The 19,214-nt window shown below is 40.1% G+C and overlaps 1 protein-coding gene across 2 annotated transcripts; it reads right to left on the bottom strand.

The window, feature by feature from the left end:
- Positions 1 to 1,132: 1,132 nt before the first annotated feature.
- On the bottom strand, positions 1,133 to 18,276 carry LOC110989643 (NADPH oxidase 5-like). 2 transcript variants are annotated; one of them, XM_087140172.1, is made up of 14 exons: positions 17,751 to 18,267; positions 15,915 to 16,035; positions 15,409 to 15,559; positions 10,951 to 11,161; positions 10,637 to 10,836; positions 9,670 to 9,873; positions 8,917 to 9,107; positions 8,547 to 8,741; positions 6,961 to 7,093; positions 5,169 to 5,698; positions 4,700 to 4,912; positions 4,292 to 4,504; positions 3,354 to 3,614; positions 1,133 to 2,170 (listed from the first exon to the last, which is right to left on the bottom strand). In XM_087140172.1, the coding sequence occupies exons 1-14, from the start codon at positions 17,822 to 17,824 to the stop codon at positions 2,039 to 2,041; spliced, it is 2,829 nt and encodes a 942-aa protein (XP_086996298.1). In that variant the 5' UTR covers positions 17,825 to 18,267; the 3' UTR covers positions 1,133 to 2,038. The 2 variants fall into 2 exon arrangements, with proteins under 2 accessions (XP_086996298.1, XP_086996299.1); XM_087140173.1 differs by lacking the exon at positions 1,133 to 2,170 and having other exon boundaries at positions 3,435 to 3,627; positions 17,751 to 18,276.
- Between the last annotated feature and the right edge of the window lie 938 nt (positions 18,277 to 19,214).

The following is a 19,214-nucleotide window of genomic DNA, read 5'->3' as shown; positions in this document are numbered from 1 at the left end:
CAGGCTATGGTTGGAGTTCAACTGACATTGCGCTCAAGATACTGGGTAATCACTGTGGTGGCATGAGGTTGTGCATTTCCATGTTGAAACAGGGTTATGTTTGGGTGTCCATTCAGAAATTGCGTCACTACTGACACTAAAATTTCATTCCGGTATCTCCTGGCATTGATGTTACTACTGATGACAGCTTGGATCTCAATTCCCACACTTCAGTGATCATCAACAGAATATAACCAGCAGCACAGTTGAATCGCATCAGTCCTGAAGACGGACAGAGCACTCACTGTCCGAAACGTCAAGTAACCGGTTCTTTTCAGAACCACATATACTCAAAGAGATATTTTCTACATGATGTATACGCAAACCCACTACCTTACATGTAGGTCATGTAGTAGTTCCTTGGTAACGTCGAAGGACATTCCTTTGTTATATTTACAGTGGCGCTTGTGTAAACAAGTGTGCCCTTCCCTGGGGAAAAAATTACACAGAAGGGCTAAAATGTACGAAAACGTGGATTTTCGATTCCACGAGCGGACACACATCTTTGACCACTGTGTTCATTTTAATTTCTTGGTTCGAGCAAACATTTACCTCTCCAAGATGATTTGAGGGTTTTACTTCATAAATTTGTTCCATATTGGTATTTTTGCAGTTTTGAAATAGAACAAGCATTTCGGGCTATTTCTCTGACACAACTTTTTCTTCAAAATTTGTATGTGTGGCTCTTCGTGAAAACGGTAACTAAATACGCCATTCCGGTGTAAGACTCTTCATGAATAAAGTACACATTGCAGATGTACATCTCTGTCATGTATATCGCCTAAAGTATAATGTCATATGGTGTCAGTCCCCCACCTGCTTTTCAACTCTTCATCTTTTCATGGCCATATTGTGGCGGGCATCCCCGGGCCTACCCTGAGTTGATGGGATCAAACCAAGCACTATTAGTGGCAGAGTTGATCTTCCCAACCTAAGGCTTTTCCCTAGACGAGAGACCACACAGAGCGACCTCAAGGCAAAGGGTGCGGGACCGTTTTGGAGGAAATATACCGCCGATTGTGACCGAGTGTTAATTAGTCTCTGTTGAATTACACAATCAACCTGTAAAGAAAGTAATCCTTGACAGAAGAACTGTCGGTACAGGACGTTCAATTTATTCAACAATAATCAACACAAATCAACAAATGAAATGTACAGTGAAGTGATTGGGAGATTGGTTTGGTTGCCTGTGTATTTACTTAATTGGATTGAACACTAATTTAGCGTAGGGCCGCAGCAGCAATACGCCAATGCATCAACTATGCACCATGCGCATCAGCCATTCACTGTGCACCAACCACACACAGCGCATCTACAAAGTCACACTGCGTCAGCAATGCACCACTGCATAAGCAACGCACCTCTGTGTAAACAATGCACACCGCTGTGTAAACCATGCACACTACATGCACTGCATCAACAATGCACACCGCGTCAGCAATGTACAACTTGTACAACTTCGTGCGAGCTTCACTTAACGTGCATGCGAGCCAGCGTCAGCAACGTACAGCTCTCACAGCTTTGTACTTGCAACGCGTCAGCTACACACACTAGTCAGCCACGTACAGTCTATACAATCAAGTACTTGCAACGCATCAGCACCACGCAACGCTTCGCACAGCGCTGACAATGCCTTAGCTCCGTGCCAACTCACCAACTTCACTCTGCGAAGTCCAACACGCAACCACCTATAATACGATCGCAGCGCTCGCTGCGGTAGCACGACCATGTGCACACAGCGCGCTGCGCTATGCCTAGCCAGCACACGTTACCAAGTCGCTAGCCAATCAGGTACGTGCACTGCAACTCATTAATAAAATTAGACTAGCTCTAGTCCTATACACTTTCCGTCACAATATCTTATTCCAAGGGGGGCAAAAGAAACCGTATGGAATGTCTCCAAGTCTAACGCCGGCCAACGCCGTTACCCTATCAGCACAATGTCGTTCACTGTTTTGAAACTAGAAACCTTATCTTGGAAAATAACACAATATAGCCTCTAGAAGTTCTCCTTGTGAAATATGAACCCAAATTTCTGGCAGTGCTTATTGATGACGATTCCTAAAGCCGGTGAACCACAGAAGAACACCGACACCCTTCCCTTATCCTCCTCCTGAATCTGCGTGAAGAGCTGCAATAAAACAAGAGATAAAAAACAATTTGGGCTTTATAAATTCCGCGTTTGAATATCGATATTGATTCCTACACACGACATTCCTCCAGTTACATCTCTATAGGATTTTCCGAGATTGAAAGTCATTGGCAAAATGTTATCGCATGTGAAAATAATGACACACTGATCTTTAAACTGATTTAGGCAACACTATTTTTCTCTAGTTTGATCACTTTTATTCGTAATTTATACCGCTTGTCATTTCAAGTCAAGTTGGGAAATTATAGAAAGTTAGCAGTACACACATTTGTCATCCAAACCTTATTTCCAACCTGTGCTGGAGTACTCGTACTCAATTCGAGCTCAGCTCAAGTACCAATAAGTATTTGACCTGTATGCGATCGTAAGTACTCGAAAACAGTACTCAGCACGTACTCGTAATTTTGTACTCGATCTCTTTTCTCAACTCGACAAAGTGCATAACTTGATCCCAGTCGCGCAGTACTCGAAAAGAAATTGGATTTTTTTCCGATACTAATTTTTCGCAGTATCGTTAGTGTACTTTAATGCAAATTTACATAATGCTTTAGTTTTACAATGTACTCGGATGTACTTGATTATCCTTTTTTGGCCCAGGACTCGATTAAAAAGTACTCGGACCCGGCCCGTATTCGGCACTGTGTGTACTCGGGAAACTCGGTATTCGAGCTTAGGTACTCGACTACATCACCGTTCCCAAGCGTAGCCCAATTCAAATTAATCCCAACTTACCTCACCCAGCCAAAATCATTGGTCAGATATGCCCCCAAAGGGACGCCAAGAAAGAAGCAAAATACACGCACAAACTCAATTCTGGTAAAGGGAGGAGCAGTATTGTCTTATTTTAAGATCACCATTGGTCCCTGAGAGTCCTTGTAACTCCATCGACAGTCATGCTGCTTGAAGCCAAAGTGAATTGTGACAAAAACAATCTTTGTCATTGTTCACTTTCTTACTTATGAATGGCCTTGTGAATGGACTTGTGATTTACTGAGGACTGGTACCACAAATCATGAAGTAACAACGAAAGTGCCAGGCGCTTAGTGCTTGCTGAAAAAAATCGCATACTTTTTAATGTCGCATGGTGTCCCTTTGGAAAGAGAGTAATTTGTACCTTGTGGTTCTAATTTTGTTTCTGTTTTGTTTTTGGTTTTTTTTTTACCTTATTCCAGTCTGGTCTTCCCGCCTGCAGCTTAGTTCGTAGTCCAGTCAACAAGTCCCTGTTTTCCCGCTCATGGACCAAGTCTAGCGCCATTTGGAGGCCAAAATTCGCCATGTCGAAGCGCTGAATGCCTGTCATGAATAGATGGATGTCCAAGAAACGATCCAACGAGTACTGACTCTGCCCCTGCTCCAGATTCAACAGCATGTCTACGAACCACTCAAAGGCCGTGTGGTTTCGATTCAGCCAAATAAAATCCACCTGCAACAAGAACCTTGCATTAGAAATATGCAAGCAAAATATTCATTGCTGTAATCAAATGTCAACGATTGAGTATGAATGGACCATGCCCGTTTTTAAAGTTACCATAACAATGATAACACGACGTCACATTTCGTCATTGCTCCAACGAGAACTGATGGTTAGAGTTGATTCAGTGCTGGTTCAAAAAAGAGGAAATAAGCATTTTCTCCGCCTCACAAATAAGGAAATTATATAATCCAAACTTTGTTGTTACATGCAGTAAATCAAAACGAATTAGTTTCTTTCAGAATGAAAAAAGAGAGAACAGCACTGGTTAGAGATATGCCGAAGATATAACAAGGTCATCTGATTCCTTGTACTTTATCTTTGTCAGATGAAGTAACACTGTCTGGGTCTGCGTTTTGTGAACTGTGTTAATGTTCACGGTTGCTGCTTTGACATCACAAACATATTTCTGGTTAAATGTCGCCCTAGCCCGACCCAGCATTTTCATCTTTACCGCCTCTATGGCGGTATACACTAGACGACCATCTGTAGTCGTGCTTCCTGAATCTAGTTTATGTATTGAACGCTATGGATGGGGATGGTGCCTGACTATTCAGCTTTAGTTGCAGTTTCTCCTAATTGTGAAAAATAGGTGGACGACCTGTAAATAAGTTAATGATGGCTCCTACCTTCTTGACCCTAAGAGCCTGTTTCTCTCGCTCTTCGTCCACCCAGGTGTGTTGACAGTTAGGGCAAGTCGTGACAATACTCCGATGTCTGCACATGATAGACTGCATGATGGAAGCAAACGGAGTGACACCGATACCAGCCCCGATCAACACGGCGTGCTCAGACTCAAAGACGCTGGTGCTTGGTGTCCCGTAGGGGCCTTGAATGTGGACCTAAAAAGAACCCCAACCAGTGCCTCTCAATCGACCTAGAATACACTCACTGACTAATGCTTAAAAAATCATTCCAAATGCACAGCAAATACCCTTGTTCAATTTGCATGCGCCTTACACCTAGGAAATCCCTAAAAAAAATCATTTGGAATACAAAAAAATACCCTAACTTTCTCACGTTCGTCTCTGACTTACTTGTATCTTGTTGTTAGTATTCATATCAAAGAGGATCTGTGGCCTGGGAGGTGCTTTTGAGTGTTTTCGACCGCATTGTTGAGTGATTGAAGTCATCATGTTACGACTGGTCTCTTTCACCAAGGCATTTGGCTTGCAGACAGCCTGTTTCCTCTTCTTCGATGTTTGTACAGATGACGTTGACGCTTCACAAATGCTTGAGCTACCTTCACTCTATATAAGTCAAATTAATCACTGAATGAAAGTAGACTTTTTGCATAAAAAAATATTAACTTGTTTATCAGTGACTTTTTGACTCTCCAAAGTAAAATTTTATTTAAGTGTTTCATGTTGGGATTACTTCGTTAACTAATTTCGCCAAATAACATTTGGCTAGAAGTGTTCAAGGGATCAGTCATTGGGCATAAAATTAATCAGATTTCTTTCACTGACCTCCTGACAGAAATAACGTTTAAATCTCCATTCTGACCTCATTTGTTGTTTCTGCGGCTACTTTTCCAACATGTGCTGACTGGTTTTCATGACGTCGGTCTTCCTTGATCTTGCATAGTTCCTCCAACTCCTCATCAACTTCTGGAATCCTGCGAGGGAGCGAGGTTTTCATCCATTGTACAACGGTTTGAGAATCAACCTCAGCGTTGAAGCTAACTCTGCGGATTTTCATGACAGGCGGTGGTTCTACCTCGTCCGTACTCGTAGGGGAGTAGTCGGTAGCGATCCTCACAACCGTGTCACTAACTTCACTTGCACATGGCTTGTTGGCATCACGTGACCGTGGTGTACCGTTGGAAGTCTTGCAGTCGTCTTTGGGTGACATCTCAAAGCCAGGGTTGATATGCTGACCGGCATCAGACGGCACTTTTCCTGCCATGGGCGGAAGACGGAGGGAAGAATTGACTCGCTGAGACTTCTTAATCGTGATGGACTGCATGTCATCGAAGAAACGGTAGAGACGCTTGGTCCAGTTACCAACAGACCGAATATGAAGAGACAGAATGTCTACGAAGAAAAGATAACATCTCAGAACTTAACAAAGAAGCATATTGCCGTGAAGGTATACCACACAACATCGTGTACGGAGTCCTTGGTATACAGTGACAAATATGAAAATTTTGTTTCATATCGAACTATCATCTCTGATTTTGACATTGCTATTTTATTGTCTGATTTAAACTCACTCTGCACATGGTCAGGTCGGTGAAGACTGCCTTTTAATATCAGCAACTTTAAATTTATGGATCTGTCAGGAAAGGTCAACCCCTATTTATATTATATTTATGGTTGTGTGTTATATACCACTACCTGTGAAAAATATCTAAGAATTGCGATAAGCGTAAAAATTAAACCGGAGCAAACACTGGCATGACATTTACATTAAGTCCATCAAAATGTTAGGACTCATTAATCGAAATTTCAGTAATTGCTCAACCGTCGTCTTGATGAAACTGTATACCTCTCTCATCCAATCTCGATCAGATTGCTCACGCATAGCGTGGGGGCCTTATACACTAAACGATTCTCGTATAGTAGAGCGTGTACAGAACCAGAGTGTTAGATTTATCTGCAGAGATTAGCATACAAGCTATACACTCTCGTCAATCATTTAGGCTGGACTGACCTCCGAACTAGAATGATGTTCTTTCGTTCCTTGCTTTTAATTTAACAAAAATTCATTAGTATTAATTCACTTAAAAAGTTTCATCCAGCCTCAAGAAATGGGCGAAATGCTAACAGTTTTGAACTTGACACACCTTTTTACTTTTGGCTTGTCTTTTGTATTTACCTTTATTTTTCTTGTGATCGTGTAATTTAACAATTTGTCCCCCTTTTAACCTAAATTGCCTTTTCTTAACGGTTGAACCTTATAGATGAAATCTTTTATATAAATTCCCTTATTTTCATAGGCCAACAGAATTATCATGTCTCTTCAATGTTTTCGAAAGGGATTCATGCATTTTGTTTTTTATCACCTTTTTTTCTTATTCACAAAAACTTTGTCTTATTTTATCTTAGTTATCTCAAATTTTACTCTGTTTTTATTCGGGAAGTGGTCTAGATTCTAACCTACTTGACTTGATTCATCTCCATTCGATTCCAGTACATAACTCTGACGCTAATCGATTTTACTTTCTTTACATTCAATTTTACTTTATTCTATCAGGTAGAATAGACTGCTTTCATTTTCTTGTCGATTTGTCTAAACTCTAATTCAATTTTATTCCGTTTCTTGCGGCAGTACTACGGTTGGTATCGATACTGACCTGCCTGTTCCGGAGCACTGCTAATCGTAAACGGGTGCCACTCGTTCCTCGCTATTTCAGGAATCTTGACAAAAACGTAGTCCCCAGCTTTGTACTTGAAGTTACGCGGCTTGGTCATGACTAAATGAGTCACCTGAAAAGAAAATACGCAAAAATACGCAGGTCGTTCCAAATACAAATATATAATATACATGCTTCCTGCAAGCTAATAGGTAGCCTTAATTAGGTGTGATATGATCTTGTACAAGTCACATTATCCCTTTAGACCACCCTGGAGTGTGGATACCTGTGAGGGCAGCGATGGTTATTGTGTTTGGCTGTTTGTGACTGAAATGGAGCATGGGCCATATTGTTCTGAGGGAGCTGAGATAGTTTTAGTCAGAAATGTTCATTTACTATGAGCCCGATAAGTAGTGATACTGAATGATAGATAGTGTTAGATAAATTTACGCCGTTGATATTATGTCAAAATACGGTGGCATTTTATGGACGACCATTGAGCTATTATACACAAGGAGTAAGCGCTTAAAGAGATCAAAAGATCAATGATGGCCACCGCCAGCACTGCACGTGCTGCAAGGACAAAGCAAATTACGCGCCGCTTATGGGCTACAAGGAACGCTCGGAGTTGCATTTGCAAAGGATTGTGGGTATCGTGCATGCATGTCCATAACATGTTCAACATGGCCGCCATTAGACGGAAACCACTGTCATTGGAGACTTAAATTCAGATAACTGTAGTGAATGTTCTGACATTTCAATGATAATGAAAGTCTGGTTACGTCTTAACATTCCCAAAAAGTCGCTCTTAACAATAAACAGAATTACCAACTAACACAAATTCTCCCAAAATACGCGACAACAAAACTGAAAGAATGTAGCTGGTCCAGAGGAAATAAAAAACACACAAACACATGGGAAGATTCATTGTTCTTCCTGTCATTGGCCACAATTGGCCAGGCATGAAACCTCGCCACGTTGTCAAATGCATTCCTGCGGCATGTTTCCACCTTCTTTAACCATAGGAACCACAAGGATTGCAACTTATGACAAAAATATCGCAGTTCATATTTTGGATATTTCTCTACCGCCAGAACCGCAAAGTGTCACAACCGACTTTATAAACGTCCGACTTTTGCCAAATAACCACCACCGATTCGGAATTTTCAAGCGCATCTGCGGGGATCACTCGCTGACTCATTAGGACTACTGAAGAGAACTGCGCATCTTCTTCGTGTAGTCTTTTCTACCATTTGTTTACTCCAGTATGCCGCAGCGAAACAGGGCGAGTCTGTGGGTTACGAGCTACCTGGTGGTGGCGATCACTGTGTATAAAGAATGTCTAGGGTCTTCAACACTAGGGCCGGCAACCGCGCTTTGTCAATGTAGCCAACTGGAGTGGTTAATCGGATTACGGTATGAAGGAGCTTCCTTCAAACTCCTTGTGTTTAATAGCTCCATGGGACGACTCACCTAACCACGCACATTGCAAAAAGCCATCCTTACACTCCGTTGGCAATCAAGATACAAAATACATGTACATAAATGAGTCTCCAGTGTAGACAGGCCAAGACGAAAAAACTCACCCCAGAGGGTAGCAGGTTTGCCTCCTTGATGTACGTCTTGCCGTGACGAAGGCGCCGGATGATTTGAAGGTTACTGAACTTCTCAAGAAGAAAGAGGATGAGTGGACAAACAAACCACGCCCAGAACACTGGACCGTGTAAGATTAGCAGGAACCAGAAGATAAAGTAGCAGATCTTGTGAGTCCAGTAGAAAATCTGTTGTAATATGGACACCAAAATATGGCTAAAATATAAATACCGCGGAGTCATTTTTAACGCCTGATAGACCTCGTAGTATGAAATCGCAATGTGTCATTTTATATTTCCTATTGCTTGTAAATGAGTGATCTGTCGAACTTATGGACTCTGGCAAAATCAGTGGCAGACTGACCTCAAAATGACCCGATCGCCTGACGTAGCTCAGTGACCCCAAGATGAGAACCAAGAAGACGATGTCTAGGATCCAACCTGTGATGAAAGCACTTCCAACAAGCTTGCCCACTCGGAGCCCGACTGGCAGGAGGGTAGGGTCGGTGAATAACAGTTCGACTGCCGTGAAATTCTTGTATGTCTCTAAGATCACTATCATAGAACCAATACAAATGTATTCATAGAGGTTTCTCATGTGAACGCTTTGGAAAGACTAGATATCTTCCGTGTGTAGCGCCCTCCAATAGGAACGACCGATTTTAACTTTAATTTTTCACAAGCACTGAGTGTACAGTTTTTATAAATATATACATACATATATACACATTCGCGTCATTTCACATTGAGACTTTTTTGTCAAAGACTTAAGAAAATACACAAAAAATCCAGGATTTCCTGATTAATACAGCATGTAAGGCCCTTAGATTCACATGGTGACTAACTTGTATTATTTGCTTATGCACAAGTGACTTTTTCGCTTTTATTTTGCAATTCGCTTCTGGGGGGTTCAAATCCTGTACAATGCCTAAGTCTATTCTTTAAGTGGGTCCTAACAACAATTTGGCGTGAGAGCCACAAAGCTTCAGCTGGGTACATATTCATAACAAGGTTTTGAACATTTACAGGACCTTTCAGGGCAGAAGTGTACCGGCACGCCTGGTTCACTGCCAGGGTTCCAAAATGCACCAGTGTACTTTAAGTCATCAGTACTCACATGCATTGCCGACATGACCCAAGGTGTGTGCGAGTGCTAGGATTGCAGCCAGGTACCCGATAAATTTGTGAAACATAATGTTGTCGTCAAAGGGTAGGATTTGCATCAGCAAGGTCGACGACCTCAGAAAACTCAGAGTTTTACGAAGCATCATGAGGACGATTATTGCGCAGTTGAAGTTCAAAGCCTGACCACAACCACGAGCTAAATGGAGAAACAAATGTTGAAAAAAGAAAGAAAAGAGCAAGTTCTTTATATATACAAATTAATATTACGGAACCACTGTCAATCATTTCATTGCAAAACATAATGATTGCTGCAAAGTGTCCGATATACAATAGATGGTTTTGATCGTAGGCTGCCAATAGACCTAAACCATAACAACATAACAAAGTGTTACTGCAGTGCATCGCGGGTGAAAAGGTTGGATAGCAATCAAAGATGGCGGGCACGATTGTCAGTCATGCGAGCCCCGCGCGATTTTAGACGGAGCAAGCATGCTGTCTCGCAGAAGCTTGAAAAAAAACAACTATGGCGTTCGTCGTGTGCTTGATACACACAATAACACATGAAAGATGACACGAACCATTATGGAAAATATAGGCCTTTACAATCTAAGGATCTTTTTGACAAGTTTCCAATGCTTGCTCATGTTGTTTCAGCCATGGCGCACGTGCTGTCGTCCCCAACTTTCACTCACAATGCACCATGGTAAACGTTGCACTACGTCATTATGTTTTAGGTCTATTTAAAACATTGTTTTACCATCAATTTGATAAAAATAGCAGAGTGTTCAACTTTAAAATAATCAGTATCTGAAAACCGAAGTTCAAAAACCGATCATTCAATATTCCTCTGTCCGTTAATATACCATTATTAGCGAAGAGATTATTTCTTATTGGTTCAAGGGTAGGCCTAGATTAGAAAGAAAAATAGGGATTCAATATGTCAATGTGACAACATTTACCAATCAGGAAACACCAGTTAGCATCAGGGTTAAATGAATGGCGGTAGGCGGCCTCTGCAAAGACCACACCAGTCACGAGGATTATGGTCAGAAGTAGTACGATTCGTTGGACATTATTCCGCAAGTAGTTGACCCGTAACCAGGGTATACCTCTGCAACCTCGTCTCTTGGGTCTCGTGTCTTTGAGCCAAGCTGCTGCACTATATCAGTGTTTGAAAAATATTATCAAAATGCCAAGTTAGATGAAAATATAATAATTAGGGATGTTCGGTGTATATAGCTTATAAGTCTGTCGAAAAGACCTTTGATTTTACCCGATGGAGAAATTTTCCAGTAGATCTGGGTACCGCTTCAGTGCTGTCATGAACTCATCGAATGAGATGGAGCCATCGCTGTTTTGGTCTGCAGTGTTAAACAGCGTTTCGGTCAGGTGATCTACTTTCCGATCACTGAGTTGCAACGAACTCTCCTCCACTCCCGTCTTCAACAGAGCTCGTAACTCGTCTTTTTCGATGGTTCCATTTTCTAGGAGACACAACGAGAGTCCACCTTTCAACTGAATAAAGGCCTTTTTTCTATTTGTGCCTACTGCCTGCAATATACTCTTGCCCAAAGAACGTCAATGAGCCGATTCAGTATTCAAATAATGCATGCTGAAACTAAAGTGCCCAAACAGCAGCACGCTCGCAATTGCCTGCCCTATCAGCACAGCCATACGCCGACTAATGCGGGGACTAAAGATGAAGGGAAGAGCAAAATTAGTCATTACTTTTTTCTTTCTTTTGAGGAGTCGACATGCTGTAAAACATATCATTTTTTTAATTAAACTAGACATTTATTCTCATAAAGCCTGAAAGTAAAAGGTCACTCAGCGAGCTTCCGGAACCCTTGCGCGGTCTGCCTATGGGGATTTTACATTGGGCCGTCCTATCACGTTATATTTTGAAAAAGGCATCTGGCCATGGGTAAAAAACGAATTTTATTAACGCTCTTTCACGTCCGGCGATATCGTACCTAGGTCTCCTTGTTCACGCACGTTTGTTTTCACTCGCCGTGCTTTCCTGAAAACGAGATTGTACAACCTTGCAAAGATTTACCTACCTGCAGTCGATGTATTCCAGATTCCGTTGAGTTAACATCACGCAGTTGTTGTCAGCAAAGGGTAGACAAAATATTAGAATCTTTCGTAAAAGTAGAACATTGCTTTATGTTTATTACTTTATAAATTATTAAAGTGTGTAAATATTTTGATTTGTTTTTATTTCGGCGTTTACCCACAGAATACCTTAAAATTTCAAACCGTAAAAGCAAAGCTTATTATTATGGGCCTTAAAATCAATTCATGGTTACTACTAATTAATTACTTTACACAAAGACAGACATTAGACAGACGAGACACTTACTCTGTATGTCAGTTAACAAATACCTAAGTTTAAAATAAAACATAAGAATAGTAAAAATGATAAGACATTCTGGGAGATTTAAGATATTTAGATTAGGCTAATCGATTCCGCAGTCAATAATTACCAATAGTAATCATGCAATGTGATTTTTTTGAAGTTCCGTTTGAAGATTCGTAAATTTTTCGAGGCTTTCAGATTCTCATTCAAACAGTTCCATAATCTTGCTCCTTCGTATCGGATTTTTTGTTGGCCAAAGATGTACGTATTAATGGCAGATGAAAATTTGCACTTTGGCGAGTATAATGAGCATTAACATCAAGATTCCTGGTGAAAAGCCCATTAACTGTAGATGGTACGGAACCAGCAACAAATTGATATAAGGGATCCCAACTGATGAAAATAAATGTCTTTGACTTTCAACATCTTATGTTTGGAAAAAAGTGGATCAGTAGGAGCATTAAAATCAGTAAAGTTGATCATTTGACTGCTTCTTTTTTGTAAAAGGAAAAGTCTATTAAGATTACTTAGGGAGCATGCTCCGCACGCAAGAATACCATTACTAAGATACGATAATATTAAAGTATTCTAAAGGGAAGTTAAAACTACAGGAGGGATGAAATGTTTGACTCTGTTGATAACTCCTATATTTCTTGCAATACTTTTACAAAGGTAATCAATATGTTTGACCCAGGTTGATTTAGAGTCAATATATAATCCTAGAAATTTTACACAATCGACTTTTTCCATGGGTACATTATTTACTTTAATGTGTGTCAGTCAAAATATTTTGAAGAGTTATAATATATTGACATGCGAGAGAGAAAAACCCCATCATATTTTTATAGGCCTCTTTGCATTGATCACTTGCTTAGTAATTTGAATAGCTGTCCAAATGAAGTGGGTTATTGGAAATTATCATATTCAAACTCTGGACTATAGCTATTGGATGATGATATAATCTTAATTTCTCTGAGCTACAACCTGAAAACCTTGGTTATCTAACGATCCAAAGGGAAACATATTTGCTCGACAAATAGGGCAAAACCAGGTACCATTACCAAGTGAATGATACTTATTTAACGAAAGTGAGGTACATTCTAGATGAATCCAACTGTCGAAAGCATTATAAAATATCCCATGTTGATTATTTTTAACTGGCAGAGTCCAAGACACACAAGGAAGCTCCACTGACATACAAAAGACGAACACGAAGAATGAAAATACTTAACAGGCCAACTGAAGAAATTTAAGTTTAGTTAGTTACACGCTACAATAATCAATAATACGGTGATTAAGTATACACTATACAAGGAGGGAATTATCATTATTGCGGACCGGAAAATCAACTCAGATCAATAGGGTGATCAATATACGATACTGCCCTGATGTGCTTAACTGGCTTCGGGTGCTGTGTATTTCCTCTCCTGGATGTACATGTCGCCATTACGGAAGACGAGTAGTGACTAGCGTCATGACGTCTCGCAGAGATGTTTTCTTGGCGACATCGGCAGCTGGGAGGTCAGGTAGAATGAACATTCCAGTGTTTGTCAGAGCTTCCTTGGCACCCATCAGTACAGAGTGGCGCTTGGTGCGGTACAAAAATCTGGTAATGATGTGACGGGGCTTGTCTGTTGTTGCTTTTGGGGCCCTGCCTGTGCGGTGGGCAGCCTCAATTTCCGCGTCCGGCAAATTGAAATGTTTAGTCAGGATCTTCTTGACCGTATCGTATCCTTCGGGTTTCTGGGATCCTACCAAACCGTATTAAACTTCTGGTATGTCGCTCCAATAGTCCGGTGGCCTCCTCAAAGTGTTTGGCTTTCGTCAGGCCTGTATTAATCTGTGTTGTCATTTTGGAAATCCCGTCAGACATGGATTTATTTTTGCTTTGGACTTCTTCGATGGTCGATGACGAAAACTGGATAGCCTCCTTGATCTTATTGTGCTTGGTTTCCAAGGTTTCGATTCTTGTCAGCATGTTTTCTCGATTGAAAATGAGAGAGTCCAGCTATTTGTTTAAATTTGCTGCCAGGGATTGTTATTGTGTCATCGTCTATGTCATTTTTTTCTCTTTCCTCGGAGCATATTTCGCGTCAAACTTGACAGTATATGGATGCAAGAGTTATACTTACAAAAAAGAGGTTCTTTGTTGACTGAAATATAGTTGGTTTTTTTATAGTTTACTTAGACGTGTCAGCTTATGTTAGCGCCCTCAAAGGTAAGGTTTTCGGGAGTGATGGGTCGATTTTTGGCAGGATATTTCTCTTTTAGATCAGGGTAGGTTTCAGTTTCTATAAATTGATATACTAGCAAATATTTTTCAAAGCCCTTTTTCCAAGTTGGATTTCTTAATTTTTAAGAAGAAACTGAACGAAAAATATTACAAATTCTAAAAACTTTACACGTTATTTTTCCTATCCAAGGGTTCCGGAAGAGCGCCTTCAGGGGTTAACTTTCAGGCTCTATTCTCTGCATTCCACACGGCGAGTTAAAACAAACAAAAGCAAATATCAAAGTTAAGAAACTCTTTCCTTTGTATCAATGGATCTATCCAACGTTGTTTTCTTTTTCTGATGAAGGTGGTGGACTTTGTCACCAAAAAACTGGGTCTAAAATAAACGGTTCAGTGTACGCAAAACTATGCTATCAATTTAAAAACAATGATAGGAATGCTGGTGCCCGTTATCATAATGGTACATAAGTACCACAAGGTAGATGGGATAGTAGAAACATTTCAATGTAACTTTTGTCCGCATACGCAAAATAATAAAACTCAAGTCAAGGAGCGTTAGGCTTTCCTGAATATCCTGAACTGTTTGTATCAAAATATTTACAAGTCCACCACGAAAACAGACTGCAGGAAGCAGACAAAACACTTCAGTTTGTAAAGAAAGTTGCTACAGTAATCAAGCAGTTACAATGTGTTGCATGGATATTATCAGGTAGTTGTGGCTACCAGGAACGTGCTTTCATTCTTGCTCTTTGAGGTGACAAATGTCCATTCTTCTGAAGCCGAAACTACCCGCCTACCAATAACGGGATTGAATGTGATTAGCGCAGCCAAAAAAAATTGGAGCATAAAACGTGCCAGGTTTCTTGTTTGTGGGGAAAATGCTATTGCCAGGTATATTGCCAGTTATTGCACGGTATAGTCCTGCTTACTTTGGGGGTTTGACGATTCTAATATATAAAAGAGCTCCCAACCAACAAACTGACTTAGTAGGACAAAGATGGAATCGGCTGCTCTTTTCCAGATATAAAAACTTACTTTTACGCCACGTTCTTGCAGTCCTTTTTTTTTCTTTTTCTTTTTTTTTTATCTTACCGAAACACATTGGAAACTTAAATTCTAGAAAGGTAGCTTGGCCTTACCGTCTAAGTCGTAGACGTCAAAGAAGAACCGGAGTTTTTCCTCTTTGGTTCCCTTGGTAAGAAGGAAAAGACCGTCCATCATTTCTTGCTGGGAGACCGTCCCACTGTGATCGTAGTCGAACATATCAAAGAACCGGTCGGCGAAAAATACCTGCCGTATTCAGACGAACCAAGAAAAAAAGACATCAAAATCTCTCTCAATTTAATTTCTTTTCAAACAAGCGTAGCAAGCAGAAAAGGGTTTAAACAAAATACTTTTTCGAAGGGGCCCAGGAAAGACGAATTCTGGTCAAATTATGATCAGTTCAGATCAAATTAGACTAGATTAAAGGAACAACTAAAACAGACTGGTATTTCATTATTTTCTGCATGTTACATTTTCGGTTGAATGGTTGCCAAAAGCCAATACAAGGGCTCCGTACAAACTACGTCCAAGCCCAGTAATTTTCTGACTGTCTCATTTTTTTTTTACCCTAAGATCAGAATAAAGAAATTAAACCGCTTACATTTCGTACTTCCAAAGCATTCTTGAAGCTCTCCCGGTCGATGTCCGTGTCTTTGCCCGCGATGGACGCAAAGCGCGACTCGGCCCACACCAACCACTTTGTGTCGGCATCCAAAACATTCCTACGAGGATAAAGAAGAAAGATTAACTAACAGTGGCTAAAAGGCAGTAGTGACGTATTCAGTATCGGTAACTTGCAATAATTCTGGCTTAATTCTAGTTTTGGTTTTATCTGCCTGCACAATTCAGCCAACAAGTTTATATTACATGTACTAAGATCCTTACACAGTCTTCTCTTATTCACGTTTGATACTCCAATGATGAAACAAAAGTAGCATATATGAATCTACAACTTTGGAAAATTGTTGATTTATTTCGTTTTAGATTTACCGATTTTTCAGCAAACATCGAATTTGTTCTTTGCCACTAAAAATGAGTTTATGAGCTTTAAGAAGGTCAGCAGATAAATTTACGAAATGGAGCTAAAAGAGGCCCATCAGTAGAAATATGTATTCAGGCTTGAACAAATCATTTCGTAAGTACTTATACTTGACCGTATGGTGCATATAGCCACTTCAAATAATAACAAAGGAACTATGCATCTGATAACGAGTGGTCAAGCGCTGACAGCCTAATTTAAGCTACAACAAAATGTGAAAAGAAGGCTTAAATATTCAGTGTTAGAAAAGAAAATAATTCTATAAAACAAACAGAAAAGAAAAAACTGATTATCGAACATTTTGAAAATACAAATAAAAAAACATAACATTTTATGTATGCTATATGATATAGGTAGAAACTGATCCCCGTGAGGGATTGATTGTTATCGTTATTCAGTTTTCAAAACCAACAATAATTAAGTAGCATGTCTACTTGAGCACGAATAAAAGCGTTCAATCTTTCCCTGGGCATCTTTGTTCATGCTTGTGTGTCAAATTACAGTCATTTGTTTAAAAAGTCAACAGTTTAAAACCACCTTGAATTTTATTGGTATTTTTGTCACTCGGCTTGCATTACACTGTCTCACTGAATGATTACTTGACATGATTTTACAGTGGTGCATAACATCGGTGTAGTGCTATATGCCCATTTGAATGATTGTTTTTGCAAAAGCAGGTCTTGTATGGCATTTTGTCCGCAAGGCAGCATGGGTAAAAAAAGCCAGTCTAAGTAATCAGAAATAAGGGAGGGCACACTGAATATTAGACTGTTAACATGTCAAATCATGGAAATGTAGTCAAAAATGTTCAACCAAGGTACCAAGGTTACACATTAAAAATAAAAATAAGTTGCCATGATTGATTGGTTTAAGTTTGGTTTTTCCTTCAGATTAATGCCTTTTCAGTGGGTGGTCCTAAACTTTTGCAAATGACTGTAGAATCTTCAAAAGCGCCCGCCCAGTGATTTGATGGCTTGGGAATTCAAAAGAAATCATAGAGGTCAACTGACGTCCCTCGACTTTGATGCTGGCTTAATTCAAGCCTCTACGCGATGAGGGTATTAAAAAATAAAGATAATTAAAAACAGCAAATTATCAAAACTTCTAGCTGTCACAAATCAATGCAATATTAACATTTTCTCAATGGAATGAAATTTTTTAAATCCACATCGAAATGAAACCAAAACTGAATTATATAAATAGATTTACTTCTAACAAAAGGAAAATTTAATGTAAGGTTCACTGAAGTTTCAAGGTGCATCTTCTAGAATTGCTGTAAAAACTGCATTGCATAAACCCCTATAATTCTTATGAACAAGTGCAACGTTGTAAGTGAAAATCTGTATCGAGTCCACTCTTACAGTCCCTAGCAAGAAAATTAAATTCTTGCACACTAACCTTCGCCAATATGGCGGTCGTCCGCTTAAGATACTAATCTTACGGAAGTGATCCTGCGATGTATATGGATCCATGCACGTGAAATGTCCCACACACACACACCAAAGTACACTGACAGTTGACCGACAAGAAATCCAGTTGGTGCACTTTGAGACTCTTTTCACAGCAAACAGGGTTCGGTCTCTTTTATACCCCAATAAAAGTCAGCGGTAATCACCGTGATCACCTTTCTAGATAACAACGTCTGAGCAGAATAATGAAGTCACCACCCCTTGGCAAACTTCGTTTCAGTGCCTTTTGACTTTCAGTAGTGTGTTTGGTCCTGTACACAGGTTCCTCCAACTCTGAAACTGCCTTGTAAGCCTGAAATTTGTCGATAAACAGTTTTCTTTGTCACCGGGCTTTGTAATCACTCCTCATAATCACTTATGCGGTCCCTCCGATACTATCAGACATGACACAGTCATTTATCATGTTGGTTGATAAATGGTGGATACTATATCTTTCAACGAAGTAGACAATGATAGAACTTCTGCACTGAGTTGATGCCCGCAAATTGAACAACAGTTTGGTAATTTTAATACACAGCAAGCTTATGAGGAAGGGAGGCGTGCCCTGAAGTACCACTGTGCTATGTTGGTAATTTCCCGTAATATTCAGAAGTCAACAGTGACCTTGATGATTTTGTGGCTTACAGAGCCTTGACAATGACATTCACCACTAAAGGATTACTGACTGCTCTCAAACTCTCCGGGGTCGCTCAATGCAATTTTTAAAATTCAAATCCTTCAAAATACACCATATGTCTTCCGTGAATGACATCACAGATTAGCGCCCTCAGTTGTCTGGGAAAGCAGTAGGCTATTTTGAATATCTGAAAAGTGCGGTGTTAACAAAGTGCAGTGTTTAACACTTAAACCTCAAGGCAGTATTGCCGAAATTGTTCCATGTATTAGCGTATAAAGTTGATAAAAACTGATTCTTCAAAGAAATCATTCCTGTCACAGTGAATGTTAATGTTAAACACGTCATTTGCAAAACTCGTATAGCAGCTCGCGGTTCCTGAGCGTTATGAGCTGCTGCTACTTCTTCAATTTACGACCCAGTAAATAGCTTTGCCAAGTCAACCACTTGGGTATAGTAGCTATATTTATCAATTTTTGTCGTTGGCAGACGCTGTAAAACTTCCCCAGTGGCAATTAATGCACTACTGACAATCCAATGAGCATGACTCAATCAACAAAAAGAAAGGCAAAGGCAAAAGCTTCCCCTTTCTAATCCCCTGCAATCCTCCATTGTTTTTGTAATACAAGAACCACCAAAGAGAAGCTTGGATTTGTCTTCGGGGATTTAAAACGCACTACATTGCAAGATTTGATATCCCTTATTTATACTCCTTTTCATGCCAGCTGTCCGCTTGGCCAAGCCACTGCATTTCAAATCTTCCCTGTGCTTATCCTTTCC

This window comes from Acanthaster planci, linkage group LG08, assembly GCF_054643075.1.
Source record: "Acanthaster planci isolate LZ-2023a linkage group LG08, COTS_SCS, whole genome shotgun sequence".
Lineage (NCBI taxonomy): Eukaryota > Metazoa > Echinodermata > Asteroidea > Valvatida > Acanthasteridae > Acanthaster > Acanthaster planci.
Note: the sequence above shows the minus strand (reverse complement) of the source record. Positions and strands in the feature narration are given on the sequence as shown.